Source organism: Taudactylus pleione, unplaced genomic scaffold (genome assembly GCF_031769625.1).
Source record: "Taudactylus pleione unplaced genomic scaffold, aTauple2 ptg000109l, whole genome shotgun sequence".
Taxonomy (NCBI): domain Eukaryota; kingdom Metazoa; phylum Chordata; class Amphibia; order Anura; family Myobatrachidae; genus Taudactylus; species Taudactylus pleione.
Genome location: NW_028284511.1, coordinates 12,226,512 through 12,246,912, shown reverse-complemented (window position 1 = coordinate 12,246,912; position 20,401 = coordinate 12,226,512). Strand labels below are relative to the sequence as shown.

Genomic DNA, 20,401 nt, shown 5'->3' with positions numbered 1-20,401 from the left:
ACACTCATCAACCATAACATTGACTATCTCGTTACAATGGTACCTGTCAAAGTGTGGGATATATTAGGCAGCAAGTGAACAGTCAGTTCTTGAAGTTGATATGTTGGCAGCAGGAAAAATGGGCAAGTGTAAGGATCAGAGCGTCTTTGACCAAATTATGACGCCAAATTGTGATGGCTAGTTGACGATCAGACGATCTACAAAGTTGCAGGTCTTGTGGGGTGTTCCAGGTATGCATTGGTTAGTTCCTAACAATGTGATCCAAGGAAGGACATCTGGTGAACTAGCTACAGGGTCATGGGCGCCCAAGGATTAGTGATGAGCGTGGGGAATGAAGACTAGTCTGCCTGGTCCTGTCCCACAGAAAAGCTACTGTATCGCAAATTGCTGAAAAAGTTAATGCTACGTCTGGTTTTGTCTGGTGTTCTTCCTTAATTCAGTAGATCTCATTCATTCCCCATTCAGGTACCCCCTGGCAGATATTATATATATATATATATATATATTATATACACACACATATATATATATATATATATTATATACACACACACATTATATATATATATATATATATATATACATATATATACACATATATACATACACACACACACATTATATATATATATATACACATATATATACACATATATACATACACACACACACACACACACACATATATATACATCACAAGCCAGCACTTAGTAAACAATATTTGTAATGCCCCGGGCTGACCACGTGTCAAGTACTGTATAATCCACATTGACCTTGACAATGGATAAGATAAAGTCTAATTGTTACCTATAAATAAATGAATATTGAAGAATTTTTAGTAAAGGACTTGCGGATTAGGATATAAAAATTTGAATATAATCAATTTATTATTTTAAAAAAGATTAAAAGCTCAATAATATAAAAAAAAAAAAAAAAAATGCAACTTTATGAAAAAAAGTACCATATATGTATCAATTTAAATTAGAAATGTGTGGTTCGGTTTTCCTGAAAACCAAAACACAACAAAACTTTGTGGTTCTGAGTCAAATAGAGTCACGGCTCAGGCCTCTACTGTAAATTCGGTACTCTAGTTTAAAAAACAAATCTTGGGTTTTGGATTTCATGTAAACAGGACCAAAATTACATGATAGTAGCAGTTTTTATAAATTTTAAAGAAATCTAAAACCGAAACCTCTACCTATAGTACCACAATTTTACATTTGCTAAATAAAATTGTATTATGGTCTATTCTACCCCTACCCAAAACCAGCCTAGGAGAGTAAAGAAGAGCCTGAAATAGATAGCGGGTTTTGAGTCATCCTTATAACTCCATGCAAAGGAACCTGAGCTCTACAAAGCCATTTGGAAAAACCTTGATGCAAATGAGAAGCTTTGGATAAAACCAAGCACAGTGAATGATTGTCCAGCTCTTTACATGGATTCCCTACTGACAATGGGTGTCTGATCTTGGAGATCACAACCAGATAAGTCCTGATGTTAAATTAGTTTAGGAAGGATCTCCAGAATCTACACCACTAGGAAATCTGTCAGCAAGACCATTTGTCTAAGAGCTTCCAGCCGTAGCCCATAACACCTGGGAACTTTGCTGAACAAAGAGCATGTCTGTTTGATATATTTACCCCAGTATAGAATATTCACTTTTCTAAAGGGAAAATCAAATGTTAGGGAAATTTTATAATATTGTCTAATTTTACTATATGATCTCTACATTGTAAATCCATTTGGACAAGCCCATTTTAACTTTGTTTCATGTAATTATAAGTTACATATCTGTATCATGACCAACTCAATCAATCTACAGTGTAAAGTAATATGTGGGCACTTTATAAATGCATCATAATAATAGTATGAGCAGGAATAGTCACTGGAAAGGCTACTAGCTTACAAAAGTCACCATTTAGCCACAGGCCCTCTGAACCTAGGGCACCAGTATTCCAGTGATTCTATTTTACCAGTGGTGGTATGTAAAGTGATAGGAGGTTTCCCGAATCTCTAGCTGGAGGAACATATTTTAGACATATTAGATCTGGAGTTTATATTTAAATGATAACCTGATTCGAAATAGTTAAAAAGCACCCAACCTACATTAAAAGAGATGAGGTATGATATGTCGACATGAGGCCAACATGGCCATAACGTTGACATGCTTAGCATATCGATATTGACAAAGTTGACATTTATAATGTAGACTATGTAGAATGTCAACATATTGACCCTGGTGGCCCAGTAGTCACTTACCTGGTCCCGACGGCTGCAGCAGCGTCTTACGGGTCCCTGAGGGTCATGTGTTTGTTAGTTCTGGTGGAGACATTTGACAGAGCGGCGTACCGGTGAGTACACTGGCCATATCCCTAACCATCCCTCTAGTGCAGGGGTGGGCAATAAGCGTCCCTCCAGCTGCTGTTGAACTACAAATCCCAGCATACCTTGCAAGCGTTTTAGCATGGCCAAATAGCAAAAACGTGACGGGGCATGCTGGGATGTGTAGTTCATCAAAAGCTGGGGGCCGCTTATTACCCACCTCTACTCTAGTGCCTAACACTAACCCATCCACCCCAGTAGCCTAACCTCCCACTAGTGCCTAACCCTAATTCTCCCCCTAGTGCCCATCCATAACCACCTCCTAGCGCCTAATCCTTCCCCTAGTGCCCAACTTCCCCCTAGTGCCTAACCCTAATCCTCCCCCTAGTGCCTATCCATAACCACCTCCTAGAGCCTAATCCTCCCTCTAGTGCCTAACCCAAACCCCCTTCTGGTGCCTAACCCTTACCTCCCCCTAGCGCCTAACTCTAACCACCTCCTAGCGCCTAACCCTAATCCTCCCCCTAGCGCCTAATCCTCCCCCTAGTACCTAACAGAAACATCCACATTCTGACAATATCCGCATTTCACATATCAACATTCCAGATTTCAACACTGAACATGTTGACATTCCAAATGTCGACATGCTGTCTGTCAACACTAACAATGCAATCATAATGGTTAACATTATGAAAGTCGACATTGTCATGGTCAACCTAATGACTGCATGAAAAATATCAAAAGTATCCTTATGTAGAATTCAATACTACCATCTAGTGGCAGAATGGGAATTAACACCAGCAAGCTTCACTAAGCACGCATTGCCAGAAAGATTCCTAAACTATTTTGTTCTTGTAGCACTGTTGATACAGATGACATGTAACTTTTTTGCGACATATGAAACAAATGGAAAAAATTAATGCTAGGAAACCACAAAAATCATGAAAACTCTAAAGAAATACATATATATTTATTTTTTTTGTGTATGTGGCCGTGGAGACACGCCCACTTTAAGATGGCATGTAATAAACTTTGAAGACTTGTGAATATTCAAAAGAAAAAGTAAAAAAATATATATATATATTTGACTAATTGCAGTGGGTCATATCGACATCTTGTGGCAGTTTTAAGTATTGCAGTTATAAATATAAAAGTAATGAACCAATTAAACTAAAATAACAAAAATACAAATAATCCCAGTACCTAAACATTAACTACCTATGAAAAAGTAATCTGGCCTTATCTTGGCAATACAAGAAATTACTATTGTAGGTAAGTTGATGTTTAACTCAACTGAGTGTGTTAAAAGATAGATCCTCTCTCCACAAAGCTTAGTACATCTCCCCCAGGATATTATGCATTGTACCCTTAAATTCGGTCACATAAAGTTCTCCATAACCAATATAATAAAGACTCCAGAATAAAGTCACAAAAGCATTTCATTTTACAATTTCACTTAATAAGAATGTGTAAATGGTTTAAAAAGTTATTTAGTAACCACCGTATCACAAAAATTTGCCCTTTTGCACACAAGCAGAAAAAGTTTTCCTGTAATTTATAAAACAAATAATGGGTTAGGAAATGGCACTTCTATTTAGGTAACTAACTAGATGATTAGCTTAGCCATTATCCGGATTGTCTGGGAACCAAGACATCTGTCCGCAGTCCAGAGGGATAGCAATCCCGGATGGACAGTGGGCCTGATTCAGAGCCGGATGCTATTTGCTGAAAAAGGGGCCGGATATTTAAATTAAGCGCTCGCTCTTTGCGGTCTGTTGACGCCTCTATGTCTGAACGAGCGAGCTAAACATGCGCTCGCTATTTTGAAAAAAACGCCCCCTGTCCGCTCGCATCATACGTCATCTCCGCTATTTATTAGATTAATCGAGTACATCGAACGGCGTATGAACTGCTCGCTATTCTTGTGGTAGCATTTTCCTACCGCAATCATGCGAGCACTTCAGACTAAAAGACAACCAAGTGACGTGGTCGATGACGCTGCTTTGTTAATTATGCACACCCTTAAAACGCCCGATTTGACCGTTTGGCACGCCTGCGTTCGGATCTCCACTCCCCGTTTTCAAGCACCTTCCCCTGTTACCACCCACAAACGCCTCATCCTGTCACTCAAATTAGCAGGCATTCGCTATTTTGCGAGCACACGATTTCCGACCGCACTGACTGGTTCACGCATGCGCAGTTGTGCGAACATCGCTCAGAGCGAACGAGCGGCCGCTTACGAGCGGCTCTGAATCAGGTCCAGTGTCCGGCATTCACAGTTGTCAGCCCTCTCTGCTCTGTTCCAGCACCTTACTCTATGCCACCTCCTCCCCCATGCTTCCTCTTCCCAAGGCCGCAACTAGAGGGGGGGGTGTAAAGGGGTACGTGACCTGGGTGCCAGACTTGAGGGCGTGCCGGGGAGGCTAGGTTGCTGCTCTTGTGGCTCCAAACCCACATCCCGGCCTTGAGAGGCACAGAGACGCAGACAGTCTAATGTAGTGCTGGTCGCAAGCCAATCAGTACTCGCGAACCGGCAACCAATCAGCAGAGGCTGCCGGTCTGTGAGCTCCAATTGGTTCGCGAGCAGCGTCACATTACAAAACCAGCAGTACTGACAGTTCCCCAGCGTGTGGCAGCCCTGTCCCGCGCCACCCCGAGCTCACCCAGCGCACAGCCCTGGCAGGTAAGAGAAGGGAGATGGGGCCTCACTGTGGACTTAATGTAAAGGGGGGGCCTTACTGTGGCATAATGTAAAGGAGGGGCCTTACTGTGGCATAATGTAAAGGGGGCCTTACTGTGGCATAATGTAAAGGGGGCCTTACTGTGGCATAATGTAAAGGGGGCCTTACTGTGGCATAATGTGTAAGGGGGCCTTACTGTGGCATAATGTGTAAGGGGACCTTACTGTGGCATAATGTAAAGGGGACCTTACTGTGGCATACTGTAAAGGGGGCCTTACTGTGGCATACTGTAAAGGGGGCCTTACTGTGGCATACTGTAAAGGGGGCCTTACTGTGGCATACTGTAAAGGGGGCCTTACTGTGGCATACTGTAAAGGGGGCCTTACTGTGGCATACTGTAAAGGGGGCCTTACTGTGGCATACTGTAAAGGGGGCCTTACTGTGGCATACTGTAAAGGGGGCCTTACTGTGGCATACTGTAAAGGGGGCCTTACTGTGGCATACTGTAAAGGGGGCCTTACTGTGGCATACTGTAAAGGGGGCCTTACTGTGGCATAATGTAAAGGGGGCCTTACTGTGGCATAATGTAAAGGGGGCCTTACTGTGGCATAATGTAAAGGGGGCCTTACTGTGGCATAATGTAAAGGGGGCCTTACTGTGGCATAATGTAAAGGGGGCCTTACTGTGGCATAATGTAAAGGGGGCCTTACTGTGGCATAATGTAAAGGGGGCCTTACTGTGGCATAATGTAAAGGGGGCCTTACTGTGGCATAATGTAAAGGGGGCCTTACTGTGGCATAATGTAAAGGGGGCCTTACTGTGGCATAATGTAAAGGGGGCCTTACTGTGGCATAATGTAAAGGGGGCCTTACTGTGGCATAATGTAAAGGGGGCCTTACTGTGGCATAATGTAAAGGGGGCCTAACTGTGGCATAATGTGTAAGGGGCCTTACTGTGGCATAATGTGTAAGGGGCCTTACTGTGGCATAATGTGTAAGGGGCCTTACTGTGGCATAATGTGTAAGGGGCCTTACTGTGGCATAATGTGTAAGGGGCCTTACTGTGGCATAATGTGTAAGGGGCCTTACTGTGGCATAATGTGTAAGGGGCCTTACTGTGGCATAATGTGTAAGGGGCCTTACTGTGGCATAATGTGTAAGGGGCCTTACTGTGGCATAATGTGTAAGGGGCCTTACTGTGGCATAATGTGTAAGGGGCCTTACTGTGGCATAATGTGTAAGGGGCCTTACTGTGGCATAATGTGTAAGGGGCCTTACTGTGGCATAATGTGTAAGGGGCCTTACTGTGGCATAATGTGTAAGGGGCCTTACTGTGGCATAATGTAAAGGGGGCCTTACTGTGGCATAATGTGTAAGGGGGCCTTACTGTGGCATAATGTAAAGGGGGCCTTACTGTGGCATAATGTAAAGGGGGCCTTACTGTGGCATAATGTAAAGGAGGCCTTACTGTGGCATAATGTAAAGGAGGCCTTACTGTGGCATAATGTAAAGGAGGCCTTACTGTGGCATAATGTAAAGGAGGCCTTACTGTGGCATAATGTAAAGGAGGCCTTACTGTGGCATAATGTAAAGGAGGCCTTACTGTGGCATAATGTAAAGGAGGCCTTACTGTGGCATAATGTGTAAGGGGCCTTACTGTGGCATAATGTGTAAGGGGCCTTACTGTGGCATAATGTGTAAGGGGCATTACTGTGGCATAATGTAAAGGAGGTCTTACTGTGGCATAATGTAAAGGGGGCCTTACTGTGGCATAATGTAAAGGGGGCCTTACTGTGGCATAATGTAAAGGGGGCCTTACTGCGGCATAATGTAAAGGGGGCCTTACTGTGGCATAATGTAAAGGGGGCCTTACTGTGGCATAATGTAAAGGAGGCCTTACTGTGGCATAATGTAAAGGGGGTCTTACTGTGGCATAATGTAAAGGGGCCTTACTGTGGCATAAATGTATAAGGGGAATTACTGTGTGGCATAATGAATAAGGGACATTACTGTGTGGCATAATGTGTTATAAGGGGCATTACTGTGCCACAAAACAACACATCCTTTTCCTCCTCTATGTTGTACATATTTTTTTTTGTGTGTGTGTGTGGGGGGGGCGCCAAATTATTGCCTTGCCCCGGGTGACAAAAATCCTAGTTTCAGCCCTGCTCTTCCTGCCCAGTCTGTCCTGCTTCCTACTCACTGTGTGCCTCTTCCCCATGCCATCTACTCCTCTGCACTGCTTACTCTTACTCACACCACCATGCCCACGCCTCCTCCTCTGTGCCACCTCTCCTGCAGCTGCTGGCGATCTCTGGGTCAGCATCATAGACATGGCACGATTTGCCCTTCCGCTGCTAGCTGCCCAGTGTGCGGAGATCCCCAAAGTCTACTACCAGGAAAACTTAATTGATGGAGTAAGTGGGTGTGCAGGAGAGGGAAAGCTTATAAAGCCTGAATACAGGCCAATACACAATGGGAGGGTATCCTGGCTGTGTTGCACAGCAAGTGCCTGCATGCAAGATCTGTAAGTTTATACTGGAACTTGTAGTTCCCATTGCAGAGACGGGAGTGTGTCCCATAGGAGGAGGTGATTGGTGGTGGTTAAATTAGTGCAGTGTTGTCCTTCATCAATAGTAATTCCCCCTATGTATAACCTGTTCCTGCTGCTATGTACGTATCACAATGGGAATTGGGTTATTATTGCAGACGAGATATTGCTGGCAGCCTGAACTGTGTCTCTCTTTAGGTGTTTATTTGTTAATGTTTAATTACATGGTGCTGGGGTACTCTGCTGTGCTCTCATTATATAGGGTAAAATAATACCATGCACCTTTATACCTGGTTCATCAGCAGCACTCTCTGCTATGTATTGCCTCCCCTACTCCGTGCGACCCCCGCCTTTCTGTGATGCCTCCCCTGCTCTGTCCGAAGCCGTTATGCAGGACGGAGCTTTTCGTACACCTGAGCACACCGACCCAGAGCTCTTCCCAACCACCAACTTGCTGCATATCATATTTAAACAAAGGAAGTACAATCAGGATTCAGAGTGTACCTCAGGGGACATACACCTTCCTAGCAATATTGTCTTCATTTCCATTCTTGTACACAGCAGATACTGTACCATTGTACTGCATTTGTTGGATTACAATGGATAACTTCAATGTTAGCTGCGTGAAATGGGCATGAGGGACACTGGGCTGGCTGGCATGGAAGGGCCTGAGGGGGCTCTGAGGCATTTAAAAGGAGCATGATAGGTTCTGAGGCAAATAAAGATGCACGATGGGACTGGGAGACAAAAAGGCACATGTGGATGGGTCTGATGGTATATAAGGCACATGTGGGACAGACGCCATATAAGGCACATGTGGGACAGACGCCATATAAGGCACATGTGGGACAGACGCCATATAAGGCACATGTGGGACAGACGCCATATAAGGCACATGTGGGACAGACGCCATATAAGGCACATGTTGGACAGACGCCATATAAGGTACATGTGGGACAGACGCCATATAAGGTACATGTGGGACAGACGCCATATAAGGTACATGTGGGACAGACGCCATATAAGGTACATGTAGGTCTGATGGTATATAAGGTACATGTGGGGCAAATTCCATATATGGTACATGTAGGTCTGATGGCATATAAGGTACATGTGGGACAGACGCCATATAAGGTACATGTGGGACAGACACCATATAAGGTACATGTAGGTCTGATGGTATATAAAGGTACATGTGGGACAAACGCCATATAAGGTACATGTGGGACAGATTCCATATATGGTACATGTAGGTCTGATGGTATATAAGGTACATGTGGGACAGATTCCATATATGGTACATGTAGGTCTGATGGTATATAAGGTACATGTGGGACAGATTCCATATATTGTACATGTACCTTATATACCATCAGACCTACATGTACCTTATATGGTGTCTGTCCCACATGTACCTTATATGGCGTCTGTCCCACATGTACCTTATATACCATCAGACCTACATGTGGGGCAGATGGCATATTAAGGGGCATGTGGGGGGCCTGGAATCTGAGAACTAAAATAGTTATAATATAAAAGTTTTGGCCATTCCCCCTTGTCACTCCCCTGTCCGGGAATCTGAAAAAGAAAAGGTGGTAACCCTATACCTAGTATAGTGAATAGAATGGAGAATAGAACGGTGTCTATATGACTGTACTGATATCACATTCACATGCATACAATGCAACAGTATTAAATATTTATAAAAAGTAAAACAGATTAGGTATATTTCTTATATAAAGTCTGTAAATAAAGAGATGAAAATGGAATTCCTTCATATATTTCTCTCCTTCAGAGAGAAATTTATAAATTAGCACAAAAACATCTAACATGTAAAACCAAATTCCCAGTGTTGTGCAAAATCAAATAAAAACTGCACATACAGTGCATCTGGAAAGTATTCACAACCCTTCACTTTTTCCACATTTTATGTTACAGCCTTATTCCAAAATGGAAAAATTTCATTTTTGTCTTCAAAAGTCTACACACAATACCCCATAATGACAATGTCACAATGACACATTGTCATTATGGGGTATTGTGTGTAGAATTTTGAGGACAAAATGTGGAAAAAGTAAAGCATTGTGGATACTTTCCGGATGCACTGTATGTGACCCTCTAAATTAGTGTGTTACATTTCACACATCATGCAAACTAAAGGTGCGTATCCACTTGTAGATCTTGGGACGACAGTACAATGACAACATTGTAGTCGTACAGTTGTTCCTCATCCCCTGTAGTGCCTACATTGAATGATATGTCGTTCAGTGCAGGCACCCTCCCTCATCCCTGAACATGGCCAATCTGTCGTTACCGGCAGATTGACAGTCATGTTCAGACGATGATTGAGGTCAGAAACGACGAGCGGAAGCGCACATCGCTGGTCGTTTCCCACACTATACTGGACAATTTATGCACGATTAACGAGCAATTAAACTATTACAATGTCGCAAGTGGCTAAGCGGCTTTACATGAACCTTCCTGTATGTTATTTTGAAGGATGTATCAATTTATAAAGAAATTATATAATACAGGAGAATACAGTGAAGTTTTTTCATGCACTCTTCAGAAATTAATGTTATCACACTTGGTACTGTGCTTCTTCTGTACTTGTGTAGTCAATAGTGTTCTTGTAATTCGGTTCAGCAGGAAAAGGAGACAACAAAATGCTCCCTAGTACACTATCTTAATTTGTATATTATTTATACCATTGAAAAAAAACCACACATCTACACAATACATGTTTTTGAACATAAAGTACAAAATGTTTTTAACCAGTAAACGGGTCTATGTTAAGTAAAAATGCAACAACTGCAGATGTAACTGGTCTTGAGAACAGTCCTATGTATTCACTACTCGTGTGCTGGTATAGGGATCTGGTCACATGGCCAACAGTGATGATGTCAACATTACAGGGTCAACATTAGAGTGTGGACATGGGTCAACATGTCAACATTCTCAGAATGTCTCCATGTTCACAATATGGAAATCTGAAATGCTGCCATGTGAAATTAATACATTCTCAGAATGCTGACTGTTTGGTGCTGCCGGGAGGCTTAGGCTGCAGGACTAAGGATTAGGGATAGGAGAATAATACCAGAACCGTCGCTAGTCAGACGTCTGCTACAGAACTGCACTTGACCCCGCAGGACAGTAAAGGTGCCCATACACTGTACGATTTTTTACCCAATATGGACAGTTTCGACGGGTTGTACAGACCAATCATATGAAAATAGGTATTATTCGTGTGTTCTGCAACCTCGATGCGCGTCCCCGCCATCCTCTAGTTGGATTGCAGATCAGAAGGTTTTATAGAGAGAGATCTATGATCTTTTGAGTACAATGTGATACACTTCTATGCATCTTTTCCCATGATCGTAATGATCAATCGTACACCATTTGACCACATCTTATGAAGAATTTCAAGGGCATTCGTACAACACATCTTACCAACTTTGAATTGTACAGTGTATGGGGGCCATAAGACTACGCTGGAGCCGCAGGGACCAGGTAAAAGACCGCATAGCAACCAGGGCCCTTAGGTAAAACATTTTATGTCGACAAGTCATGAACGTCGACCTCATCCACATTGACCTAACATACTACACTCACTGGTATGAAGATAATTCAATACGCTGCAGCCTCCCTCCTGTCATGTGTCTGAAAAGGAGTTATGGTAAACTAAGCATTGATAACTTTTTCTTTGAGGTCCATAGGGTCCACAGGGATAACATCTAGTTGGAGTGATCCGGGCACCAAATAGTTAAAGCTTTCAGCTCCCAGGATGCCTCTGGTCCTCCTCCATATATACCCCGCCCCTGGCCACGGGCATTCAGTTTTGTAAACAAGCCCAAGGCAGGAGAATGAAAGGAGACACGGAAGAACAATCGTACACCACACCACTGCCCGCTGCCGCCTCCAAGATTTTGCCCCTGCTGCTACCTACCTCTAAAACTCTCCACCTCTCTAAAAAACTTCAAAGAGCTCTCAATACCCACTTCTTCATCAAAGCCAACCAGCACTCATTCTAACCCACTGCTCCTTGCTAATTCCTCACTGTCTACCCCATCTTTTGCTCTGCTCGAAGCCTCGAATAAGCCCATTAACCGGTACAGAAAATAAATTTGTCCAAAAATCAAACACAAATACAAGAGGGATCAAAAACTTCAAACAGTTACTTAGTAGCAGTAAAAAAAATAAAAAAAAAATAATCAATCACTGTAGCTTTACTTTAACATACAAGGTTTATATACTCTGGTGTATCTGTAAGGTTTGCCTAGCAAGCTAGAGATTTCTGACTGTTTTCTCCATCAGACCCTTCCTGCTAAATCATAAAACCTTCTGTCCACAGATTAACATTCACTGTGTTTTCAGTTACATACTTCCCGAAGTACAGACACGCAAGTATTTCTACATATCATGTGAGACAGGCTATCTTCTAATACCAATGATCTAATTAAATGCAGATTCATCATTATATACATAAATGTCGTCTGGCCATTTTATCAAAGTTATCATTAATAGTGGTACTACAAGTTCCAGAAGTAGACTGAGCAGCATCCTTTTGAGAAATGTAGGAGTTTCCTCGCTCAGCTTAAGCACTAGGAGCATAACTACATTTCCAGACCAACAGCATTCATTATGGCTTCTACAGTGCATTGCAAAAGTATTCAAACTCCTGACCTACTCTCTAATATTATACATAATCCTACAATTTAACATTGTCCTGTGATATTTGTAGTTCAATGCCATGAAACTAGAAATTAGTTTTTTTTTTTATATATATAACAATTTTAGGTTAGAAAAATATTTTAAATTAAAAAGGAAAAAAAAAAAAACCCACTGCCCTTGCTCTAGTCCCTGTAGTACAATGACTGACAGCTGAGCAGTGATGGGAGATGAACTGGAAGTAGTCAGGTTATCACCTCTGCTGAATGACTTCCTGCTCCTACCCTTTCCTGAAATAACTATTCTGTATACAAAGCAGCAGCATCAGATTGCCACTAAAGCACGTATTGCAAGAATGGAACAGCGGGACTATGGTAATATAACCCACATCCTTTGTTCTTAATGATCGCCACTTTCTAGAACACAGACAGAGAGGGAATTTTAATTTTTCTTTTATGCAAACCAATAGTTCTGGTGCATCTCAAGGTTCAAGTAATACCGAAAATCCAGATTCCTTATAATCTCAGTGTAGTGCATTGTCCTAGCATCATACTTTGTATTGTACTTAGAGGTTTTTAAAAAATGAACTTGCTACCAGCGGTGGGGCTGCTGTGTCATGCGCGACGGCCAGTCTGCGCGTGTGCTTTACACTTTCACCCGGCGGGGACTCAACAAATGCCTGGGAAGCTTCGCTGAAGCCGGAAAGGCTGTTGATTGGTTCAGATCGTCGGCAATGGGGTCTGTATTGCTATTGCCATCTATAGATGGCGTAAGTGGTACAGTGGCAAACAGCGAGTGCTAATAGGAGTAAGGTCTCATTGATAAATAGGGGCCCATAGGTTAGTGCAGAATCGGGTCATAGTTCAAACACAAGGACAATTTGAAATAACCCCATAATTGTCTATGTATACAAAGTACCTTATATAATGACGTACAGATAATAAGATAAGCACATGATATAGTACAAACAAAAAGACAACTCAATTGACAGTGCCACGTGTTACAAACCATTGGACTGTAGTAACAGTTGTGATTGCCATCAGTGCAGCAAATTGAAAACTCAACAACAGAGCTGCCACTAGTCAGCCCTAATTAAAACATACCAGGTTAAAGGTGCCTACACACTTGGCGATGTGCTCACGATCTGACGATGTGTCCAATTTTCCCTTGAACTCTCCCCAGCAGCTCCCCAACAGTCGTGGGCACGATTTGGTGTTAAACACTGTCCAATGTGACAAACTATCATGCCTCCAAACTATTCCAGTGCATCGTGACTGAGATGGTCAGATCTGCTCTACAGCACGGCAGATCTGAAGATGCGATGTATGAGCAGCGGGTACGGGCATCGGCATCGTGATCGTGAGTGGAAACTCACGATTTGGGCATATTTTACACAATTTGTCGTCATCGTGCAAATAGTGTAAAAAAAATCACCAAATGTGTAGGAACCTTAACATTACATATAGTAGTCGACATCACACTGAAAGCTGCAGCGACAGTGTCGTAGACATGTAACAGACCTTTTATTTGATACTTACCGATGTCTGTATTTATACGTATATGCACCTTTCTTAACTAATATTTACCAAGTTAGATTTTGTCCTGTAACTACTTTTTATCATAATTTTTTCGTTTTTTAGTATCAATTTACTTTTGCATGATATTGTCTATTTTTGTCTATATTGTTTATCATATCTCACATTCCATACCCTAGTTTTATGTAATAAATAATAGAAATTACACTCCACTCTATATCCAATGATTAACCTTATGTTGCGCTAACAAATAGACACACAACTTTATGTAACACATTTTATCTCTGGCGATAACGGGAAACTCACCAGTATCTATAGCTGCAGCATTAGCCCATTCCATTCTCCCCATCCTACTCCCAAGTAGCGCATTATAACACCATATAGATCTATAATGTAACAGATCTGCTGGCCCTCCTCAGAGAATGCAAATCGAACATAAAGACGTGTAAAAATCACCAATTAAGCAGCCAGTGCCTCATGTAAATCACTGCAAAAATGTGGATGGATGGATAGGATACTTAAACTTTCTGCATTAAGCTGAAAATTAATTGAGCTAAAAATTCAATTTAGTCTAAAATGGGTACAAAATAGCATATTTGTCAATGGATCAACACACCCTGTCCTATAATTACTGGTAATGTGTGGGGCACACATCACTAAGCTCTATGGTTGCTGGAGGAGAGCCTTGATTTCATGACGGACTAGGAAGGTTACCCGTGGCTTCTTTTAACCCATTATGGTCTATTTGCTATAGGTACTGGTCGTTCAATGGTATGGAGGAGGGTATAGAGTTGGAGGATTTACATTTTCTGGAAGAGCAAATAACCAATTAAAGCTAAGGTGCTGGTGTAACATTTAGTTTGACAGGAAATAAACATGGAGAATCAAATGCCATAGGGGCCTATTCATCATTACATAATTATCAATAGTGATAATTATGGTTTGAACTCTGCGAGTTCAAAAGTATCTTGTCCTGCTGCTCCAGTCTTCGCAGACTCTTCACAGCCTGTCTTCAAACTGTGCATGCACAGCATGAAGACAGGCTGCAGAGATTCTTGGGAGACCAGAGTAGCAGGAGAAAAGTTAGAAAAGAGAGGGGGACCGGCCGGTGTACTGACACCCACCATCAGCATGAAGACTCCTCTCATGCGGCAGTGAGTGCAGTGGAGCTGGGAGAAGGGACTGAGGGCCAGATTCAGAGCCGGACGCTCTGACCAGAGCGCTCGTTCTGAATCAGGGCCCTCCTACATGAAAATGGAGCGGCCTTATGGACGCTCGCATAGCTGTGGGTTACCACCCACAGCTTATGTGAGCGTCCATGATGATGGTCGCGATGGTCAAGACCATCGCGACCATCGGGCTTGCGATGGAGACCCTGCGGTAGGGTCTCGCTGCCGCAAGCCCTGGAGTGATTTTGGCTCTATCAGAGCCAAAATCACTCCCACTGACATCACTAGTGATGTCAGTGGGGCCGGCTTCAGACGGTAGGCGTTCCCATGGGGGCGTTCCCAATCAACATCGACAGCACGCCCCCTTTGGTGCGAGACCCGGAGCGACGGAGAGCCCATCGCTAGCCGGGTCTCGCGTATGCGCACGACGGAGCTCCCTCCATCGTGCGCATGTGCAGTGGGGCAACATCGACCCGCTTGCGAGAGTCCTGCGCTCGCGAGCGGGTCTGAATGACCCCCTGAGTGGAGCCGGCAGCCTCAGGCAGCCAGAACACAGCGGGGAAGGATCTGAAAAGATCTCTCTGCTGCTCAAGCTGTGAAGATATTCGGGTGCTGTATGCCATCTTAGGATGGCGTAGAGTTTCACTGTCAAGTTCCAAAAAAAGAAAAGCATTTTTGGAACTTGATGAATTACATAATTACTAAAGTATGGGGACTGTGGAAATTATTGGGGCATATTTGTAACCAGGAGATATGAGTGATATCTCCTGCATTACAGGAAGGATGAATGGACCAGACACTGAATTTATACTAAAGTAGGTGAATATGTCAATTTATACAAACCTGATGAAAACGAAGTGATGAAGACAAAAACAGTTATAAAAAAATATGATAAAATAATCAGGGAGTCAAATGAAAGCACTGGTAAAAACAATAACCTGACAGGAGAATTGTATGTTTAAACAGAAAGCAATGTTAGTGCTGTTAGTTACCAATCTGAGACTGTACAGGAAGGTGTTCTGTTCTATATTTGTATGACTGAAAATAAACAGTAAGCTATGCCACACTCTAATTGACAGTAGCTTATTAATGAAAATAAGATGTTTATGTACATTTGCACAGTTTAAGTCAGAGGTTCCCAAACTGTGTGCCATAGCACTCTGGGGTGCCTCGGGATGGTGGTCCAGCACCAAATCAAATTATTTATGGTCAATGTAATGTAAATATGTGGACACACAGAATCACAAATCTGTCCACCACCACATAACTGAACCTAAGGAGGACAGGTAAGCACAATATAGTTCACTTGACTGGTTTACAAAAATGTTTCGGAATTTCTCAATAACAAACTTTTGGCTTAGGGGTGCCGCGAAAACAATACTGATACTCTAGGGCGCCGTGTTCCAAAAAATTGGAAACCACTGGTTTAAGTTATTCATTGCAAAAAGGGAATTAGTCACAAGTCTATAACAACATTAACCTGGAAATGACTGCTGGAGAAAACTGGTGTATTTTAAATTTTTTTATATTGTTTTTGTACATCGGGTTTTTTTGGTTTTTTAAATAGACTCCAGCAATCAATTTAAGATCAACACTGAGCATGTGGGTGAGATTAAGAACATTCACAGTAATGGAGCTATATGTAAACATCATACATTTATATTAACTCTCACCTCTATGGTTGGATCATATTCATCGACGAAGTGGTTTTGTATAAGCTGTATGGTTAAGGCACTTTTCCCAACGCCACCTGCACCCACCACCACCAGCTTGTATTCCGTCATTGTCCAGACAACCCTGTGAACAAATACACACATACTTTATCATAAAGTTATGATACTTAAATATTTCAAAGACAGAAGTGGTTATAGAATAATAAGGGCTCCATTTACTAACGAGTGTGTGTATGTATGTTATTTAGCATTTATTATTTAGCGGTAATGCTAAATAACCTGTCAGCGCTGTTTTTTCTGTAATTTGCGCATGCACGCTGACTCCCTATAGGAACCCTGCCCGCCAGCGGTGGCAACCTCCCTTCCCAGCCCATCGTGCTGTTGGCTGGGCTTGGAAGGAGTCTGTTGCCGCTGCCTTGCAAGGATAAAGAGGTAGCCAGTCTTGTGCTGGGCTACTGCAGGAGGGAGGACGCCTGTTCTACTCTAGGACTCGGGAGGGAGGGGGGCCGCCTGCTGATACCATGGGACTCGGGAGGGAGGGGGGCCACCTTTTCTACTATGGGATTCAGGAGGGAAGAAGGGGGGATTATCAGCCGGCTACTGCGGGAGGGAGAGAGGGGCAAGGGGGCGCCGGCTGCTGAACACTGTGGGAGGGGAGGGGATATGAGTAGATGCTGATCGACGGGACCACAGCGCATGTAAGTGCAGATTAACTGAAGGATATGGCTGGAAAGTTTCAGATAACACAACGAGCGGTAATTAGGAAATACTGCTTGTTGATAAATAAAGGCAGCCTACTGATATCAATGTACAAAAATGATAAAACAACAACTCTGCATTACAGAGGTGCTAACATACTTTAAAAAATACCAACATCACTAGTTTTCACTCGCAACGAGTTTAAAACACCTTAAAACTCGTTAGTAAATGGAGCCCTAAGTTTTTACAGGTTAATACTGTATATCTCACAACTACTTCCCATGCTACTTATAAGACCAATTGTCTTTGATATTTAGAACCCAGCTAGTTCCATAATCAAATGGACCGTTAAGTAAGATTTTAATATAATTTGCTAGTGACATAAAACCTATGCAGAATAGCTACTTTTTTATGGTTTGAGAAGGTTCAATTTTTTCATCTTTGCTTGCAATGGGAACAATTCACTTTTAAGAAAATGTTAACATGAGCTTCAAAACTGGATGCGTTACAATGGAGAGAGAGAGAATATATTACAGGAATTGGTGTTTTTTCTTTGGATGTAATTTCTACAATAGGTTTGTAATAGATCCACAACCCAGTGCTTCTGTGAGGCAGTCTCAGAAGACTTATATTTAACCCCATCCAAAAGGTCATTTCCTGGTGGGAGAGGAAGCTGAACAGAAGTTTCCTCTGCAGAAGACATACATGGATTATTTATGCCGTAGTAGTGAAACCACCCTTCTGGGCAGTAACTGTGCAAAGGAAATAAATGATCTATAAGATGGTCTATATACAGCCATGGCCAAAAGTTTTGGAGAATGACAGTTTGCTGCTTCAGTGTTTTTAGACCTTTTGTCAGATGTTACTATGGTATATTGAAGCAAAATTACAAGCATTTAATTAAGTGTCAAAGGCTGTTACTGACAATTACATTAAGTTTATGCAAAGAGTCAATATTTGCAGTGTTGATCCTTCTTTTTCAAGACCGCAATTCTGTTGGCAGTAAAGCATCCTGAGACCATTCATGTGTGGGGTTGCTTCTCAGCCAAGGGAGTGGGCTCACTCAAAATTTTGCCTGAGAACACAGCCATGAATAAAGAATGGTACTAAAACATCCTCCAAGAGCAACTTCTCCCAACCATCCAAGAACAGTTTGGTGATGAACAATGCCTTTTCCAGCATGATGGAGCACCTTGCCATAAGGCAAAAGCGATAACTAAGTGGCTCAGGGAACAAAACATTGAAATTTTGGGTCCATGGCCAGGAAACTCCCCAGACCTTAATCCCATTGAGAACTTGTGGTCAATCCTCAAGAGGCAGGTAGACCAACAAAAACCCACAAATTCTGACAAACTCCAAGCATTGATTAGGCAAGAATGGGCGGCCATCAGTCAGTATGTGGCCCAAAATTTGATTGACAGCATGCCAAGGCGAATTGCAGAGGTCTTGAAAAAGAAGGGTCAACACTGCAAATATTGACTCTTTGCATAAACTTAATGTAATTGTCAATAAAAGCCTTTGACGCTTAGGAAATACTTGGAATGTTACTTCAGTATACCATAGTAACATCTGACAAAAGGTCTAAAAACACACCGAAGCAGCAAACTTTGTGAAAATCAATACTTGTGTCATTCTCAAAACTTTTGCCCATGGCTGTACATAAAATAGACCAGTCATCACACACTACTAATTCAATAATACATATATACTGTATCAGGTTTCACCAATATCTCCAGTCTATCATTTATTGGTCTTCTCCATAGACTTACGTGTTGCCGCTTCATCGTGCATGCTATGCTAAAGGGCAGGCAGGCATTTATACTGTAAGACTGTCAAATGTGACTGAATATATGAACAAACATACTCAGTATAACTTGTAGTCCGTCTGTAAACAAAATATTCAAATAAAGACAGGACATGGACAAATATGTGGATCCCCATGCTTTAATCCCCCCGTCCCCCGTATTTTCCCATACCAGTCCAGGCTGAGGGGTCTGGTGCTGGTTATTGAATTGGGGAGGGGGAATGCATTTTATTCTTAACTTTATCTAATTTGTCTGGTCCTACTTTGCAGCATCTACACTGCAGTCTCTCAGAGACGTCTAAGACGCCGGTTTCTAGCTGCACCCACGACACAGGCTGTCAGGTGCGGAAGTGTCATTTTATTATGATTGCCGATATTTGAATTGTGTCTGCATTTTGGTGGTCGACCTTATGATTTATCTATATTTTAACGGACAACATTTTAACTGTGCCTACATTTTAACAGTCGACATTGAACCTTGATGATATTTCAACCAGTTTATACTGTATTGACCACATTATGTCCCTGATGACATTTTAACGATCTACATATTGATTGTAGACATATAGTTCATGTCGACATTTTGGTTGTCTAAATAATGTATCTGTTGACATTATGGTGTCTATACTTAGACAATCAAAATTTAGACAGTCAAAGCAATATACCGCACCCCATTAAATTATTAGTGATAAATATGACCATGTCACCACAGTTATTAGAGGAATTAAACGTTCCTCACAAAACTTATATTTCTGTTGCTAGCATATAATCAATCTGATAGACCTGAACACAATATTAGGCCTCCAGTGTCCTTTCCCACAGCAGCCAAAGTTTTGCACAGATAATGATTACATTGAATTATGTTTGAGAACAGACACCTGGATGTATCTGGATTAACATGATCTGTGGTAGTAGTAACCTATAATTGCCTTAATGCAAGGTTTCCCAAACGCAGCTCCCAAGACATACAGTACTAAAGGGGCCTATCCATGACACAACTTTTTGCACGAACCGACCAAAACCAGGAGGTTTTGGTCGCATCGTAAAGAAAGACGTGTAATGGATAGACAGCATGGATCAGCGATGCGGATGCACGCTGGGTCCTTGCCGACCCCGACCATCTACTGAACATGCCCATCAACCTGGCGACGATCGTCAGGTTCGGCATGTTCAGAGATAGGTCGGGCTCCTGCACTGAATGACGTTCAGTGAACGCCGTTCAATGCGGGCACCACACCTCAGCGACCTGAAGGTATGAACGCCAGTTGTTCAGTCTTTCAGGTCGCCTAGTGGATAGGCC

The 20,401-nt window shown here is 42.4% G+C and overlaps 1 protein-coding gene across 1 annotated transcript in view; it reads right to left on the bottom strand.

Moving 5' to 3' along the window:
• Positions 1-20,401, bottom strand: part of HRAS (HRas proto-oncogene, GTPase) — a 64,868-nt gene that overhangs the window by 12,036 nt on the left and 32,431 nt on the right. The window contains exon 2 of the mRNA XM_088471068.1: positions 16,599-16,722. Coding sequence (XP_088327194.1) covers positions 16,599-16,709 — 111 coding nt within the window. The 5' untranslated portion in view covers positions 16,710-16,722. The remainder of the gene's footprint in view (positions 1-16,598; positions 16,723-20,401) is intronic.